This window comes from Meles meles, chromosome 21, assembly GCF_922984935.1.
Source record: "Meles meles chromosome 21, mMelMel3.1 paternal haplotype, whole genome shotgun sequence".
NCBI lineage: Eukaryota > Metazoa > Chordata > Mammalia > Carnivora > Mustelidae > Meles > Meles meles.
Window position 1 is genome coordinate 26241217 of NC_060086.1, and position 17526 is coordinate 26258742.

The 17526-nt window shown below is 51.9% G+C and overlaps 1 protein-coding gene across 2 annotated transcripts in view; it reads left to right on the plus strand.

The window, feature by feature from the left end:
• The window catches only part of PRKCB (protein kinase C beta), a 328913-nt gene that overhangs the window by 302382 nt on the left and 9005 nt on the right, over positions 1-17526 (plus strand). For both annotated transcript variants that reach the window (XM_045993021.1, XM_045993020.1), the window contains exon 16: positions 653-793. In XM_045993021.1, coding sequence (XP_045848977.1) covers positions 653-793 — 141 coding nt within the window. The remainder of the gene's footprint in view (positions 1-652; positions 794-17526) is intronic.

The following is a 17526-nucleotide window of genomic DNA, read 5'->3' on the forward strand; positions in this document are numbered from 1 at the left end:
AGTACTTTACTGAGAAATGCAAATATTATCAGAATGAATGTGGCCTTTGCCTTGGTCACACTCCAGCTTCCTCGGGGTGGGAGGTGGGGGAATTTGAAGATATTGAAACTGGTCTCATTCCATGCCCCAGTAATTGCGTAAAACTCATTCTTCAACAAGAATGCATCTGGTGACATTTCTCTCGTAAAGTTCAGGACCACTTTGAGGCTCAGGCTCGATTAACGGTAAGCGATCTTGCTTTGGGATAAGCAGCAGTGTTCTAGGGTCCTCCGATTACGAAGACCTCACTGATGGGGCGCCTGCGTGGCTCAGTGGGTTAAAGCCTCTGCCTTCGGCTCAGGTCATGATCTCAGGGTCCTGGGATCGAGCTCCGCATGGGGCTCTCTCCTCAGCAGGGAGCCTGCTTCCCCCTCTCTCTGCCTGCCTCTCTGCCTACTTGTGATCTCTGTCAAATAAATAAATAAAATCTTTAAAAAACAACAAAAACAAAAAACAAAGACCTCACTGGGAAATTATTGTCTGGGACGGAAAGCGAGCAATAAAAATGGAAACTCTCATGGCGCTTCCCTAATTCCCTGGAGTCATCCTCTCTGGGCGGCTTATGCGTCCTCCCCCGAGGTTCATTAAATTCGGCCTTTCTCTTCTCTTGAAGCTGATGACCAAACACCCGGGCAAACGTCTGGGGTGTGGACCCGAAGGTGAACGCGACATCAAGGAGCACGCGTTTTTCCGGTATATTGATTGGGAGAAACTGGAGCGCAAAGAGATCCAGCCCCCGTACAAGCCAAAAGCCGTAAGTAAACTGTCCTCTCGGACTCTTGGATGCACACGCATGACACGCTCGGCCCTCTTCCGTCGTGTGCGCCCGCGGTGCTCTGAGACATCGAACGTGTCTGTGAGTGGAGGCACACCGTCACTGGGTACGAAACCGGAGCTCTCCCTCCACACAGCCCGGCCTCTACGAAGGCGGGAAGGACGGTCGCCCCCAGGCTTCTGTGTAATCGGTTCAGTTATGGTTAATTGTCTTCGAAGGCGGTTTTTTTTTTGGGAGAGGGTCCTTTGGTGAGCGGAGTTCAGATCCAGTTTTGGACAGGGACGCGGAGTCTCATTTTGCCCTTGTTCTTAACATGGTTAGACTGTGTCGCTTTCTCCTCATCCTGACATTGAAAAGGTCATGTTGTTTACCTCGGCGGGATTTAAATGTAATCCTGAAACGTACACGGCGTCTGAGTCAGTAAATCAGACGGCCCCACCGGCCAGCTCCCACCTGAGGCAAAACAGAAGGAAGCAAAAGCTGGCATGCTCCTAGACCTCTTGGAGGCTCTGAGGGCTGACCCGGCTTTGAGGACAAGAGGAAAAGCCTCCGTCCCAGTGTGTGCACCCAGGAGGGTTTCCCTTTCCCAAAGACTCAGCGAGAGTCCTTGTCAGCCCCCGGGGAGGAGGAGTTCACACTGAATTTTACCGAGCTGCAATTCCCCAGACAGGCTGTTTCTTGGTTAGATTAAGAAGGGAGACCCCGTGACTTCATGATGAACTATGAAGCGTCCTCCGGAGGCTGAACTGTGCACGTAAACGTCGTCCCCGACCTTGTGAGCTCTGTGGTAGACAAGGGTAGCTATTTTGCTATTAGGAATTCTTGGCCCCTTATTCTGTGCCGGGCCCCACGGGAAGCGCACCGTGTGTGGCTTCTTTTGAGATCCTCACAAGAAGCTTTGGCAGAGGGGGAGGGGAGGGAGGCTCAGAGAGGTTAAGCGCTCTGTCTGGGGTCACGCAGCAGGGGTGTGATGGAGAAAGCCCCACCCCCCACCGCCTGTTGATTCTTACATCTGCCTGGTGCCGCACCTTCCCCTCCACCCCGGCCGTTAGCTTCTGCTTTCCCAGCACCCCATGCGTCCTGCGTCTCTCTGGGCACTCCCTGGGGTCAGGAAGCCTGGTTATTTCGGGACAGCCAGTTGGACCCAACCCTTCCAGCTGTTCCAAGTGTACAAGTTGGTGTCAACTCAGCTTCCCCAGAACCACTATCCCTCTGAGCCTTTCTCTGCAGCACGTCCTCTGGACCTTTGCAGACGCTGGTCTTACGCTCCTGAATCCTGTGCTCTCCAGGACAAACACCCCCACGCCCTCCCCACGGCACACACACCTTCCACCTGCAGGCATGTCCCAGGGGACGTCACCTCCAGATGCCTGGGGTCTTCCACGCCATCAGCACAACATTTTTAATAGTGTCGGACCCTCGAGTGAATACAGTGGGTCCCACTGACAGTCTCTTGATCATTCTGGAGCTGGTGAACTTGGAGGAGTCCGGTCGCCTCTCTGCTCCCCTGTTTCATCCTCTGTGATGTGGCGACATTAACGGTCCCTACATCAGAGGACCATCGTGGTGCATGAGGCCCTCACTGCCGGCCGGGCGCGTAGCTGGCACACTGGGACAGTGGATCATTATTCTCGCTAGCCGGTCACATGTGGATCCATGTCTTGGGTGTGGGGTCTTTGCGGGGTTGGACCGTGTTGAGGCCCACCGATGCACTTCCGTGGGATGGTGTGTCCGTGTGTGCGCTTGGGGCCCGAGAGGGGCTGTGCCGGGCAGTGTCGTCACTTCTGATGACCCCTTTGGGAAAAGATTAAAATGGCAGACTGGGAGACAAGAACAGCTTGTCTGTTCAGGGAACTGGGAGCTCAGAGACGGGGCGCAAAACTGACTTGGGTTTCGTGGGGCTGTTCATGAGGTCTCAGAATGGGTACCTTCCCCCCTCCTCCTCACTTGGCCAGAGGAGGGTTGCAAATACCCCGTCTTCATGTGCGTTGAACCCATTGCCATGACAGGGACAGTTCATTCTTTAGTTATAGACCAGTGGTTTCAAAGGGTGGCTCCCCAGACCGGCAGTATCCCCGGGGAGCTTGAGGGCGGAAATGCTCAGGCCCCTCCTCAGAAGCCATGACTCAGAAGCTGTGGGGGTGGGGCACTCCAGGTCTGACATGCCCCAGGCTGATAGTCTCTGCTGTGGACTTCAGTGTTAAAAGCTCAGGCAGATGAGCTGAGCCGAGGCCAAGGGAACACGGCAAGGAGGAAAATCCCTCTTTTTTTTTTTTTTTAAGATTTTATTTATATATTTGAGAGAGAGAATGGGTAGGAGGGGGTTGCACAGAGGAAGAGGGAGAAGCAGATTCCGTGCTGAACGTGGAGCCCAATGCAGGGCTCGATCCCAGGACCCCGGGATCATGACTTGAGCTAAAGACAGACGCCTAACCGACTCAGCCACCCAGGCGCCCCAGTGGGGGAAAATCTCTTGAAGAGGAAGACATTGGTTCTCATCTAGTCTGGGTGACGGGTGGGGACAATTCTGGGAACAGGTCACAGGCTCAGGTGCCTTAGAAGCCAGGCAGATCATGTAAAGAGGAGAGGGGGGTGGCTGGGACAGGGGCAGACTGAGGGTTGAATGCTTATCTCCAACGGCATGGTTGCAGACCCTAACTGACCGTGACGAATTATTGTACTACTGTTTTACATCGCCCATAAGAACAGCTGCCTTTCTCCGAGCGTCTTCTACAAGCCAAGCACTGGACTGGCCAGGTCGGTCCTGCAGGAGGCAGGCTCCTCATGCCCCCATCCTCATCAGGATTTTTGTATGCTATCTTATCTTTTGGTGTATCAGCAACATGTTTTTAAAAATTAGGGGCACCTGGGTGGCTCAGTGAGTTAAGCCTCTGCTCAGGTCATGATCTCAGGGTCCTGGGATTGAGCCCCGCATCGGGCTCCCTGCTCAGCGGGAAGCCTGCTCCCCCCACCCCCGCCTACCTCTCTGCCTACTTGTGATCTCTGTCTGTCAAATAAATAAATAAAATCTTTAAAAAAAATTAAACACCGTTCAGGCCAAATTAAACACATCCACAAGTCATATGTGGCCCACGGACTCGGTGTCTAGTCTTGGGGGTAGTGATTGCTCAAAGTCAGACTGACATTTAACTGGTTCCTCTTAATACTGGTTATTTACCCCTGAGACCATTCCAGCTGGGTAAATATTTTGGAACTTCCAGCTCAGTGATAATGAGTATGAAAGAGCTAACCAGTGCTGGGCTCATAGAAAATACTCAGAAAAAAGTAGCTATTCTTATCCTAGATACTATAAAAATACCACAATAATTAGGAAGGATCAAGAGGATCCTTCGACGGTTCTGCATTTGATAGGATTTCCAATCAGCCGATGTCTTGAATTCCCTCTCGTGGGTTTAACTTTGACTTTCAAGGTACAGTGATTGGACTGGGCTGTATTCTTTAAGACGTTCCACCACCAGCAGTGAGGGAAAGCAGGCACGGCCCTTGCTCCCTGAGACTGAACTAGAAATAATAATTATGGGAGCGCCTAAGTGGCTCAGTGGTGAAGCGTCTGTCTTTGGCTCAGGTCGTGACCCCAGGGTCCTGGGATCAAGCCCCGCATGGGGTTCCCTGCTCAGCGGGAAGCCTGCTTCTCCCTCTCCTCCCCACTTGTGCTCTCTCTTGCTATCTCTGCTTCTCTCTCTCTCTCTCTCTCGCAAATAAATAAAATCTTAAAAGAAAAAAGGAAAGAATAATCTTGGATATACCACCCCTCTTTCGGGTCAACCTGCCCATATGCCTTTGTAGCTGGGGACGCTGGCCTCAGAGTCCTCCCCCCTCTCAGGGATTTCCCATTTCCCCTTCCGCACACATCCCGGAGGGCCCGCGGCAAGGGTGTGCAGAGTGCCTTGGGCCTTGCGGGTGATTACAAGGCCTGCATGAATCTGTCGGAGTTCCTGATTCACCCGTGCTCTTGACTGGAGTGCAGCAGATAAAAAATCATGGGCAAGAACAAAGGGTTCGATTCAAACATCAACGAAGGGCGCTGTTACTGGAGGTTCAGACCAGGAGCTTCGAGGTTGTTCCCAGCGCTAACTTTTATTATGGCGAGGAGCCGATTGCAGGGCACCCTTCCGGACCGCGGAGACCCACCAGCGTTGGCGTGTTGTAATTTACCTGAGTCACTTGGCTTCACGTGCATCTGTTGACGTCCCTCTTGCTCAAAGCTTCCCTGCTGGCTCTCAGCTGCCCCCAGAATAACGCCGACTCTTCCGGAGCATGGATGGCTTTTGGGGTCTTCCAGGGTCCAGCGTCTGTCCGCTCCCCAGCTTCGGCTCCCGCCCCCCAAGGGCAAGCAGTTCTGAATTTCTTGCAGTCGCTCAGACATGCAGGGCGTCCTCGTCCCTCCCCGGCTCTGTCCGTGCACAGCGGAGCACCTGCGACGTCCATGCCCTTCCCCGGGGTTCCCCGGCCTCCAGCCCCCAGCCCTCGCGGGGCCTTGCTCCTTCCCCCTGGCCGAGGCTCTTCCTGATTCCTGGGGATGGATCTCCCACCAGTGTCCCATCCACAAACTCATCACACTCTATTGTAATTGCTTGTTCGGTGCGATGTCTGTCTTCTCCACTCGATTGAAAGGTTGTGACTATCTTTGTCAGTGTTGACTCCCAGTGCTTAGCAGAAGGCTTCGCACCTAGCAGGTGCTGCTTAATGATTTTTCCTGAAGAAATGAACGAAGCCATGAACGGCTGAGCGTACGAAGCTGAGGCTCTGTGCAGAGAAATGCACAGGGTTCTTTAGGGCTATGCCTCGGAGCAGGGTGCGTTTGTCTCCTGCGTTCATTGTCACATGTGCTGGGATGCTGCTGGGCCAGGGCTAAAGCATGGTCCCACGGGGAACGGCAGTTCCTGTCATGGTTGGTATGCCATGCAGGAAGGTGAAGGCCATGCTGATAGGCTACATGAGCCTCAGTACGGAGCGTGCTGGTGAATGCGGTGCAGGCCACGTGGCAGGCTGCTGTGGGTCAGTATGCAGTGGGTGGGAGGTGCTGGATGGTGTCCGCGGGCTCTGGCTGGGCGCGTGCTGGAGCGGTGGGTGGAAAGGCAATGTGTTCTGGTTCTGTCCCTTTGGGATGTTATCCAGCGCTCCAGGTCATCTCAGCAACCAGTGTTTATTGACGTTAGGGACCCTCCCAGATGCTGACGACACAGAAGTGAAAATGATATAATTTCCTGCTCTCATGGAACTTATATTTTAGAGGGAGTGGGCAAGTAATAAACACAGAAATAAGCAAATATGTTAGAAATAGACAAGCATTGTGGAGGAAACCAAAGCAGAGTTGGGGATGGGGAGAGCCGGGCTGGGGAGAGGTTGATTTTAAACAGGGTGGTTGGAAAGCCTCACTGACATTTCAGCAAAGATGGGAGGAAAGTGAGGGAGGGAGGGAGTTGTGTGAATATCTTGGGGGTGGAGAGTAGTTCGAGCGGTAATTGCAGGTGCAAAGGCCCTGAGGCAGAATCTTGCCTGGCATTGGTCAAGGAAGAGCATAGAATCCAAGTGCTGAGCCTAGTGAGTGAGGGAGAGGGGGAAAAGGAGGTGACATCAGTTAGGCCACAGGAGGATCTTTGGCTTTTACTCCGTGCTAAGCTGGGCAGCCTTTGGAGGGCCCTGAGCAGAGAAATGACATGATCTGACTTCGGGTTTTAAAAGCATCACTCTATTGTATGTGCATGGGTGAGATCGGGAGACTGGTCTGAGGCTCCTGCAGCAATCCAGGTGGGAGGCAGCTGGCACTTGCACGGGACCGAGCTGCTGAGGGCCTCCATGCTGTGTTCACCTTGGCCTCCCTCACCCTCCCCAGTTCCAGGCAGGATGCTCAGTAATTACCCCAGGGGGCGTGAAGGAATGGTTGAGGGAGAATCCCTTCAGACTGCCTGCCTAGCTGCTCCTCAAGGGTAATGTGGGAACAAGTTGCTGGTGGTGGCGAAAGGCAAGATGAATGAATGAAATATGTTGTTCTGGAAGCTTCTGGAGTTCCAAGGGCCGGCTTACAGGGCACAGAGCAGGGCGTGGCTGTACAGTGGGCTGTTCCCCCCCCAGCCCCCGTGTCCGTGTGAATTATAGGAGGTTCCTTGTGCTGAGGATGACAGCCGGGGTGTCCCCTTCGTCTGGGCGAGCAGCTCGGAATTTGGCTGTGCTGTCCCAGAGGGGGCATGGAGGCCACAGCAAGGGTGAGAGTGTTTGCTTGCAGAGTTGTGGTATGTGGTGCACAGAAGAAGGTACGCGGGTGTAGTATATTTAACTCAAAAGCCCTGATTGCGATTTGGGTGGCTTTCCCAGCCTACTAAGAATTCTGCCTTAATGAAATCTGGCAGTGTCCCTAATGCCCAGTGCAAAGCTTGCTGTGAAAACTAGGTAGAGGCACAGGCCTGGGGCTCCGGGCTCCAGCTGCCCCCCAGAGGGCAGTCCTTCGATCGGCTTCCCCAGCTGTCAGCAGCGATGCAGCAAATTGAGGAGTGAAGAGAAAAGTAACCAGGTCACAAGAACGCCCTGCTCCCTTACTGTCCACGGAGTCTTAACTACCGAAGGGTGCAGGCACAGCGACTGCCCACCAGGGAACGTGGCTCTTTCTGTCCTATAGTAGGAGCGATCTGATGGACCGTTCCCTCTGGCCTGGAGGAGTACAGCTTGCTGGGAGGCAGACCCTAAGAAGAGCCCCTTTCCCTTCAGCCATTCATCCCGGGCGGCCATCCGGCACCAGCCAGACATGATCAGCCACGTTCTCTGCCCCCTTCCGTCCCAGCCCCGAGGTCGGGCCTTACTGACTCCGACCCCACCCGTACGATCGAGGCTGATGCCCATCACCTTCTCTGGTTGCCTGTGCCCCCCGTCACTTGACACGAAGCCCCATACGGTTTGAGGCATCAGCCCATCCACAAAGCTCGGGGAGCTCGCAGGCTGAGAAAGGCAGAGCCCCCAGGCCCCATCCTACACCACTACCGCCTCTCGGGTATTAGCATTTTCCAAAAACACCGCATAGGTGATCTGGTCACACATCGCGGCCTGCATGCTCGGGGAGGTCTAGACGCCGAACTGCTTCGGGAACTAAGTCTTGCTCGCAGGACTGGGTTTCTCGGTAATTCTGTCATCCGAAATCCTTGTTTACGTAGCCGAGGTCAGAAGCTTCAAGTACTGCTTTAATGAGCTGCACTTCTGTTCATGTGACATTCTTCTCCAGACCTAATTGCCCTTTCCGCCGTGTGAGTAAGCGTCTCCAAGTGTGTGTCTGAGTGTGGGTTTGATGTGCTGACATTTCTGAATCGAAGCCACAAAGTGTAACCTTTGTATGTTTGCGATTAAAACTCCAAATGCAAGGCTTAGGAAAGGGGGCGAACTTTTTACTTGATATGATCTATTTAAGAACAGAACTTGGCTCCCCTAGGATGTACCAAGCGCTCAGGAGAACAATACCCTTTTGAAAATTGGGATTTGACATCATTCTTCTGAAACCCTTGCACGTCAGATATATTAGAGAAAATATTGGGTTCTTGTCTGTGCCAGGCAGTACCTCGTTTCATTCTCAAGACCACTGTATGAGGTGGGTGTCACTGTCCCCGTATTACGGGTGAGGGGGCCGGAAGCCTGGAAAGGTGGGGACGTGTGCCCCAGGTCCAGCAGCTAGCAGGTGGTGGAGCGGGGCCTTGAACCATGGACTCTGCTGTGCCCGAGATCCTCGGAAAGATTATTAGAGACACTTGGGAGCCCCTTTCCCAGTTTGAAATTGCAGTACTGGGCAGGAGCCCGGATACCACCATCTAATATCTGTTACATAATAGAAAGAGACTAGAGATCAGTAACAATTCAAATGATTTAAAATTTATTTTGAAATACCGCAACAAACAAGAAGCGTATTCACACCTTTTACACTTCACTGGCAGGATCTTAAAAGATGCAAACCTTGCTCGTTACTTTAGGCTTTGATTTCGAGGCTGACGGAGACAGCAGCCGTTGAGGAACCTCTGGGAGCAGGGTCCAGGGCCGCATCCTGTCGGAGCCCCTCCAGACGTGCTCCTTAAGGAGTAGACGTCTCCTACACCCCACTCGGTTCTGTTTGTTCTTTCCGCTGTCCAGAGTGTGAAGTCTGAACAGATCCTCCTCAAAATATTAGGCTACGTCAGACCCTGACAAATAGCCAGGAGCTGTTGAGGACACAGAGCCCAGAGCCTGTCTGTTTATCTCTCTTTCCTTCCCTCTGCCCCCCACAGATAACCTGTTTAAACTGCACATCAACCCAGGCTCCCTCCGGATGGTTGGAATTGGCAGACTCCTGGGCCAAGTGAAGTTCCTAGATCACTTGCCAAGTGCATGACTTTGAGCCGTCCCTCAGCACAGCAGCCAACAGGGTGAATTTGGAAGGGTAGATGAGAAGGTCACGTGCCAGGGGAGAGCATCAAACTATTAGGACATGTCTGGCAGTAACCACTGAAGAGAACAGAAGTCTAGAAGTGGGTATAGATACCATCATTCTAGAAAGGAGCAGCAGAGGCCCAGAGATTTGCTTCAGTGACTTACACAGGGACTATAACAGAACCAGGACAAGAAGATGGGCCCTCCACTAAATGGATGCAGAACTTTGTTAATACAATTTACAACAGTAGCAATTAAATGGGTCAGGCATGTTCTATGAAATTATTCGTTTTACTAGCAAACAGAACCCTCTATTTTGTATATCTCATTTCACCCTCACAACAACTCTGTGAAATAGATACTACTGTTAACTCCCTCGTATAGGTAAGGAAACAGGCTCAGAGAGGTTAAGTAACGTGCCCTTGGTCACACAGCTGGTAAGCCAGAGTGCCAATTTAAAGATGTTTCTTTACCTCCAGAGCCCACATCCTTGGATTTTACAGTGTTTCTTCTCTCACCTCCCAGACTCAGCTGCATAGATGTGGGATTTGAACTGGAGTTGGTCCAAGGCTGAGTCTGAACACTTCTCTGGGGGATGGGCTCTACTGAATGTAGATGAAGTCCAGCTTCTTGGATTCTGCCATGAACTCTGCTCAGATTGTACTACTTATCACAGTGCCCCAGAAAGGTACTTACCGAAGGGTCAGGCTTGAGAAGATGAGCAAATGGATTCAGGGAGACTGGGTCAAACACGGAGAATGTGGGCTTAGAACTGAGCAGACCCAAATGCAAATGCCAGCTTTGCTGTCCAGCAGCAAAGAACCTGACCCCTCTCAGCCTCCCCAGATACAGGCTCCAACCTCAGCCAAGCCTCTTCTCTGAAGATCTCCCTTCTAAAGTGTCCATCCCCTTGGTCTCAGCTGATAATCCTATCTGCTAAGTTATGGGAGCAACCGAGGACCATGGGTGCCCACACTGGATGGCCTTCAACTTCCTGCATCCTCCCTGCACGGTCATCTTGACCTTGACCTTCTCCCCTCTGTGCATCAGCAAACAGGTGTCCTCCCCAATGGAAGACTTCCCCACCCCTTCTGCATTGAAGCCCCATTCCCCATGCCTTTGCACATTTCTGTCCACTCTGTGCCTACAGCTTCTCTCAATTTTAATCAGAACTCCTGTGATTAGGGGCGCCTCTGTGGTTCAGTAGGTTAACAGTCTGGCTTGGTCTTAGGTCATGATCCCGGGGTCCTGGGATCAAGTTCCTCATCGGGCTCCCTGCTCAGTGGGGAGTCTGCTTCTCCCTCTCTCTCTCTTTCTGCTGCCTGTCCCTGCTCTCACATTCTATCTAAAAAAAAAAAAAAAAAAAAAAAAAAAAGGCAGCTCCATCAGAGCCCAACTCAAACTGACTTTTAAACAACAACAAGAAAACTCAGGCAGTCACCTGTGGCTGCATCCAGGGTCTCAGACAAAGTCAGAAGGAATCCGTCTCCCTATGGCCCCTGCAATAGCTTTCCTCTCTGTTGATTTCATTCTTCATTCTCTGAAAGCTTTCCTGAGTTCATCTCATAATCTTAGCAACTTCTGCCCTCCTCCCGCCCCCTACCAAAGAGCTTCTTTTTCCCAAAATTCCCACCAGCCCGGAACTCAGGCTCATTGGAAGCTACGGGGCCACATGCCCATTGCTAAAGCAATCGCCATGCCTGGGAATGAGGCCTGGCTCCTTCCATGCCTGACATCTAGAGAGAGGAGAAGGGGCAGGTCCCCTAAGAAAAGTCAAGCCTCGATGCCCAGAAAAAGACGGAATGCTTGCTCAGTACACAAGACCAGCAGATGTCCATGTCCACCCCAACTCCTGGTTTATCCTCCTGGGCACATAAACGTGCTAAGTCTTTCTCCTCTTAAAAACCCCTTCCCTCAAACCTGCGTCCGCTTGCCAAAATCGGTTTTCTTCGGCTTGGTGCAATCTGGCCTCTGCCCCCACTACTCCTTGTTGACATTTTTCTCGTGGAGTCGTCCGTAACTGCAGGGTGACCTTCTCCTGCAGCCTTATCTTCTCTTTCTTTACCTCATTGTGTTATTTGGTATTCTGATCTTCCCTCCTTTAAAAACAAAACCAAAAAAACCCTGAAAGGGTGAAACAGGCAAGCAGCGTCAAAAACTACACAATAAAGTTAAGTCCCCTCCCCTCCCCCTTGCCCCTCAGCTAGGTTCTCCTTCTCAGAGCCACTCAGGGCTGCTTAGTTCTGGCAGGACCATCTAGACGGGCTGTGTGCAAACACAGAAGTACCCCACAGCGCACAAGGAGGCTTGCCCGCCGTGTTCGATTTCTGTGCCTTCCATCTGGCGGACTGTTTGCTATCAGTACCTTGAGATCTGCTTCATTCTTTCATAGCTTCCTGGTTTCCTGTGTGTAGGTCTGTAGGATAAAATCAAAGTCCCCCCTTCATTCTTTTACACCCCTCGTCCTTCTCATTTATATGGCACTGAGCTCACAGATGGTCCAGAAATACCAACTCCGTGAAAACCCCAGTACCATGATGTCGAGACGTGTGCGTGACCCAGAAAGGGAAAGAGGAACGTTCATTTCTTATTTACAAGTGCAGTTTCTTAAAAACAACCACAACAGCGTCCCCCGCCCCTGTGAGGTATGAATAATGACTCAAAGGTGGTTATGCGAACCTGCATCAAAATGTCTTTACAGAGGGCTCTGCGGGGGCTCCGTCAGTTGAGCATGGGTCTCTTGATTTCCACCGGGGTCATGGAATCGAACCCCGTGTGGGGTTCTGGACCCAGCAGGGAGTCAACTGGAGATTGTCTCTCTCCCTCTGCCCCTTCCCCCACTCATTCTCTCTCTCAAATACATCTTTAAAACAAAAAACGTATTTCCAAGACAGTGGGACTGGGGGGGGGGGGGTAGAGGGGTAGAAATGCGTCCCTTTCTCCCCAGGTGCACATCTGTCCCTCGCTCCTAACAGGGAGCCTCAGGTAGGGCCTGACATCACCTTGAGGCTCCCTCCCATATCCCACCAGCCTTGGCAATTTCAGTCTGTTGTGTTTTAAATGTCTGTACCTGTCTGGGCAATATCCCAGGAGGGCTTGGGGGTGTGGCAAGGCCCGTAGGACACGTCTGTAGCCAGGGGACAGCCACAGCCATCAGACTAGCTCCCCGGACAGAGCTGGCTCTGTCTGCATCCCCACGGCGACTACTGCACCATTTTATCTGTGGATTTTATCAAGTCATCCTACTGCACATTACAGACAGGTTCATCTGACCTCACAAAGAGTGGTTTAGGGAATTTAGCTCACCTGCTTAAAGGTTGTGGAGCTGGGGATTGAAGGTGCTGGGAGAGTACCCAGGTCAGCGTTGATGTTCACGCCACACGATCTGATGTGATTCCTAAGGCAACGAGATGTAGTCAGAAAGCCTGTGATCTTTGGAATCGAGCAGACCCAACCCTGAATCTCCACTCCCCTCCTTGACCCTCCATGGCCCTGACCCAGCTGTTAACTTTCCAGATTATCTGCTGGTAGAGAGAATCCCTTTCCTCCTGCCTGTCTCTCAAACCTGGGAGAATCAAAGTTGTAAAAATATAAGCAAATAACGGGGGTGATTGTTGTCTGAAGACCAGTTTCTTTGAAGCCAGCAATGTGGGTTTAGGATGAATGGTGAGGAACAGATAAGAAAAATACGACACTTTGTTCACACGGGTGAATTTCATCTAGTTTCTTAAAAGCCAGCTGCGGAACAAAGGAATGATTCTATACTTTGTTTAAAGAGTAGCAAACATCCCTCCTTCTATTCTCCCCGCCATCCAGGACACACACCAAAATGTTACATAATGAAGGTACGAGGTGATGAGATAACAGAGGGCTTGGTTGTTGATTTTCCTGGGTACTTTCAAACGACTTGTTTCGGCAACACATATACAAGCCTGGCGGAAGAATCTAGATCATTGTCAGATCTGGGATCAGATCCTAGTCAGGTACTTAAATTTGCTAAACCCGTTCCTTCTGCAGCAGAGACATCATGGATTAAAGGAGATAATCCTTGAGAAGCACGTAACACTGTGTCTGGCTAATAATATGCACTTAATACACACGGTCGTTCGTCCACCCTGCAATACTGAGTGCCTACTGTGTGCCTGAGCCTGTCCTGAGTCCCGGGAAGGCCGTGGAGTGACTTCCGCTATTGTGGGACTCATGGTCTAGATGGGACTCTAGTTCACCAACAGTGAAGCAAAGAAATAAACATGTTATTTCGATCGGGCTCTTTGGATGGTTTACTTACTGTGCACGAAGGGAGCAGGCTGTTCTGAGGGAGAATAACAGGAGGGGAGGATTACTTTGTCTGGAGGTGATCCCGGACAGCTTCTCTGAGAAGATGGCATTTAGACCGAAATCTGGAGGAAAACAAGGCATGGCATCTTACTTTAAGATAAAACAAAACAAAACATGAAACTTGCTACCCAGCAGGCCCCCTCTCTTGCTGACTTCCTTCTAACTGAACAGACACAGGAGATCAAATGCCCTGATTGTAAGGACTGTTCACTAGTCACAGAAAAGGGAGCTTTCATCTCTCTTTTCTTTCTCTGCTGCACGTTTTCTGACGGTGCTCCAGAGAAACACCTTTGAAACATTTTTCAGAATGATCCATCATGGGACACCTGGGTGGTTCAGTCAGTTAAGCATCTGCCTTTGGCTCGGGGTCATGATCCCAGGGTCCTGGGATCAAGACCTGCGTCGGGCTCCCTGCGCAACGGGGAGTCTGCTTCTCCCACTACCTGCCGCTCCCCCAGTTCAAGCTCTCAGTCTCTCTCAAATAAAATCTTTTTAAAAATAAATAAAACATCTTTATTTAAGAGAGAGAGAATGAGTGGGGGCAGAGGAATGAGCAGACTCCCCGCTGAGCAGGGAGACCAACATGGAACTTGATCCCAGGATCTGAGCCAAAGGCAGACGCTTAACTGACTGAGCCATCCAGGCGGCCCAAGAGAAAGATCTTTTATCTTTTTACCTTTTCTGTGGGGTCCAGGTATATTTTCACTGTGACCTTCTAGGTTGGGTTCCCAAAGATGCCCTGCTGACAGAGGCAAGGCAGGAAGCTTCCCTATGCCATGAGCCTCGCACCATCAAGCCTGGTTAAGCAGCATGGGCTGGGCGCTTGTCCTCTTCTCCAGCATCTTGCTCTGTCCCCACCATCTTTTTACCTCCTTCTATTTCCTGGACAATATCCTACCTTCCTCCGAAGAAGCAGTGTCTTTCTTTCTGGTCGCACTCAGCTTAGATGACACCTCCTCCAAGAAGTCTTCCTGGCCCTTCTTAGGTTCCTCACTTCTGTGCTCTGTGGCCCCAGTGGTAGCACGGTACCGTGCAGAGGCCCATGTGTGCCTCCATCTCCTCTGCTAAACCGCAAGCTCCATGACGACCAGGACATGGACCCTCTCGTGTGTCCTCATATTTTTAGTGCCCAGTACACCACGGGGTAGGAGAAGCACCTTAGCACCCAAATAGCAGTAGTTCCCTCATGTAAAGTAGCTTTTCACGGTGTGTGTGTGTGGGGGGGGGGGGTTCTTGTTTTTAAAAAATCTGATATTTTGATTTTCAAAAACACAAGCAGAAAGATAGAGGAGAAAATGAAGCAATCTATAACTCGTCCCATCTTGATAGGCCTGTATACGATCTGCAGGACCTGTGAGCACACACATTTGTACGCATCATTTATAGCAGGGGAACACACTGCACACAGTTAGCAATTGTATGTAACTATGTCACTATTCTTCTAAATCTCCTTTTCATTTTTAAAAGTGTTTTGCATGATACTACATCAGAGAGATGTAGGATTTAACTTTTTTCCCTATTGGTGGATAATTGATGTCAACTTTTCCCCCCTCTTGAACAATTTTTGGATGATCATCTGTATCTTGGGGGGTTAAACCCAGGAGTATAGAGGAGGGGTCCAGGGAAAGGCTCCTGGAGGAAGTGACATCTGTTTGGAGACCAGCGGGATGCGCAGGCAATGCCCTGGTGGCAATGCCCTGGTGGGGGGTGGGCGTGGGGGGACAGGGTGGGAGGCAGGTGTTCCTGGTGGAGGAGGCAGTTCATTGCAAAGGCTGGGAGGTGACAGAGACACCCAGGGACCCGAGTACTGCTGGAGGGTGTTTTGGGGGTGGGGGAGTGGGCAGCAAGGGGCTAGTGACCAGGTCCCCAGGGCCAAGTCCGAAGGGGCCCTGTAAGCCATGCTAAGGAGCATGTTCCCGGGCAACAGGGAGTACTGCAGAGAAGCGACATAGCCAGGTTGGCGTCTGAAAGATCCCCACGGCTGCTGTGACTAAGCCAGCTCCACATTCGACAGCTAGACTCGGAGCTGTTATTAACACAATGAAACAGAAATTAGAAGAGAAGAAGGGGGAGAAAAAAAAAAAAAGAGCTCACATGTAACAGCTCACAGATAAGCTTTTCAAACTGTCTAGGTTCTCAGATTCGGAGGCGCAATTGAACAAGTCAAAACCCTCACTCCCCTCTCCCCACCCCGGGAAGAGGAGCTTTGTGGTTTCAGGAACCAAGCGAAAGCGAGCCAACGGCGCCAAGTGGGTGTGGGTCCCTGTCGCTGTTGCGGGAGCTCTGGTGGTGTGCCCTGATGACAAGGGGAGTGGGGGTTCCTTTCAAAAGCTCAGGGAGGTATCGGTCCCCACTCAGGACCACCAGAGAAGCAGGTGTGGTCCCCGCGGTGTATGTGTCGCTCGATCCCAGCCGCAGAGCTGCCCTGCTCTCCAAGGACACCACAGGCGCAGAGCTGATCTGGGCTGTGCCGCCCAAGGGCTGACGTCTCCATTTAGGGAGCGCTCCTGAAGCTAATGGGCAGTGACAGCTCCATTTGAAAAACACGGAAACACTTAGGGAGGCTGTGATCTGCCAGCCCCGTGTAAGCTGCTTATTAGCAAGGAAATCACGCTCCCATTGCATCGTGCCCCCTTGGTTAACCCCTGCGTTTGCATCTCCTCCCTGCTATCTCACTTAAAGATTTCATTGTTCTCCGAGCAGGGGTGGGGGTGGGGAAAGCTCCCAGCTGCCAGGAGCTGTTTCTCTCTCTCCTATCACAGCCCCTGGGGAGGCCACGGCCAAGCTGCAGCCTTCTGGTGTGCACGGGAAATTGATGGTTTTTAAAGAAAAATGGCCCCTGGAGACTCCAGGTCTCTACTCACATGCTTTCCACGCTGGCTGGTTTGGGTCCCAGCACATAGGCCAAAGAGGAACACGCACAGTGTGCCTTATTACACTGTGCTCGCTCAGTCCCACCCACCGGTCCCTGGCTCCAGCCGCTCTGGGGGGCATCTCCCACTGCCCTTCGGCCCTGTTCCCCATCTCTCTGCTCTGGATGATGACAGCCAGCTTCTACCTTCCCTGGCGCCTCTGCCATCAGTCTAGCTGCCGGCCCTCTTCGGTCCCCACACCCTCGACATCCCCACTGGACACTCAGACATATCAAACAGGAAAGCAAGTGTCCAATGGCCCCCTGAAGGCTCTCTACCCCGAGCATCCCCCACTCTCCCCAGAGCTCAGGCGCAAAGTTGTGGCCTAAGCTGTGAAAGGCCCTTTCTTCCTGGAATACCCCACTTCTGACCCGTCAGCGTCTCTTGCCACCTCTTCCCGCAGTCCAGATACACTTTTCCATGTCCCCCCAAGGGCACCTTCCTCTGAGCCACCATCCTCTCTCACCTCCCGGTTGATACCCCTGCCCCTCGCCCTTCTATCAGCGTGTACACAGAAACCCAAGCAAGAGTGCGCCGGGTGCACAGAACCCTCCAGCGACTTCTCACCAGGTAGAGATGGGAAGGCCCGTGATCTGGCCCCTGGCCCCCTCTCACACCCCACCCCCACCACCACTGCTCTGCCTCTTGGTCACCACTCTGGCCACAGTGGCCTCCCCACTGTCGGGGGACTTGGCCGAGCAAACGTGCTCATCTCTGGGCCTTTGCAAACGCACTTCCCTCCACCTAGAATGCTTTTCCCCCACTCAAATGGCTCCAATCTCATCTCCTCAGAGCTGACCATTTTATCGAAAATGGCATTCTCTTCACTCTGCATCCCTGGCCTGACTTCATTTTTCCTAATACCACTTGCCTCCCCCGTCTGGCATGAACACAACTGTGCACATTCACAGTTCCCTTTCTACTTACCTGTTGGTTGCCTTTCTTCCCCTGCAGAATGCAAGTTCCACAAGGCACAGTTTTAGAACTTACTCTTAGCACAGGGCCTGGCACACAGTAGGCACTCAATAAATACTGCTCAAATGAAAAAAAAAAAAAGAA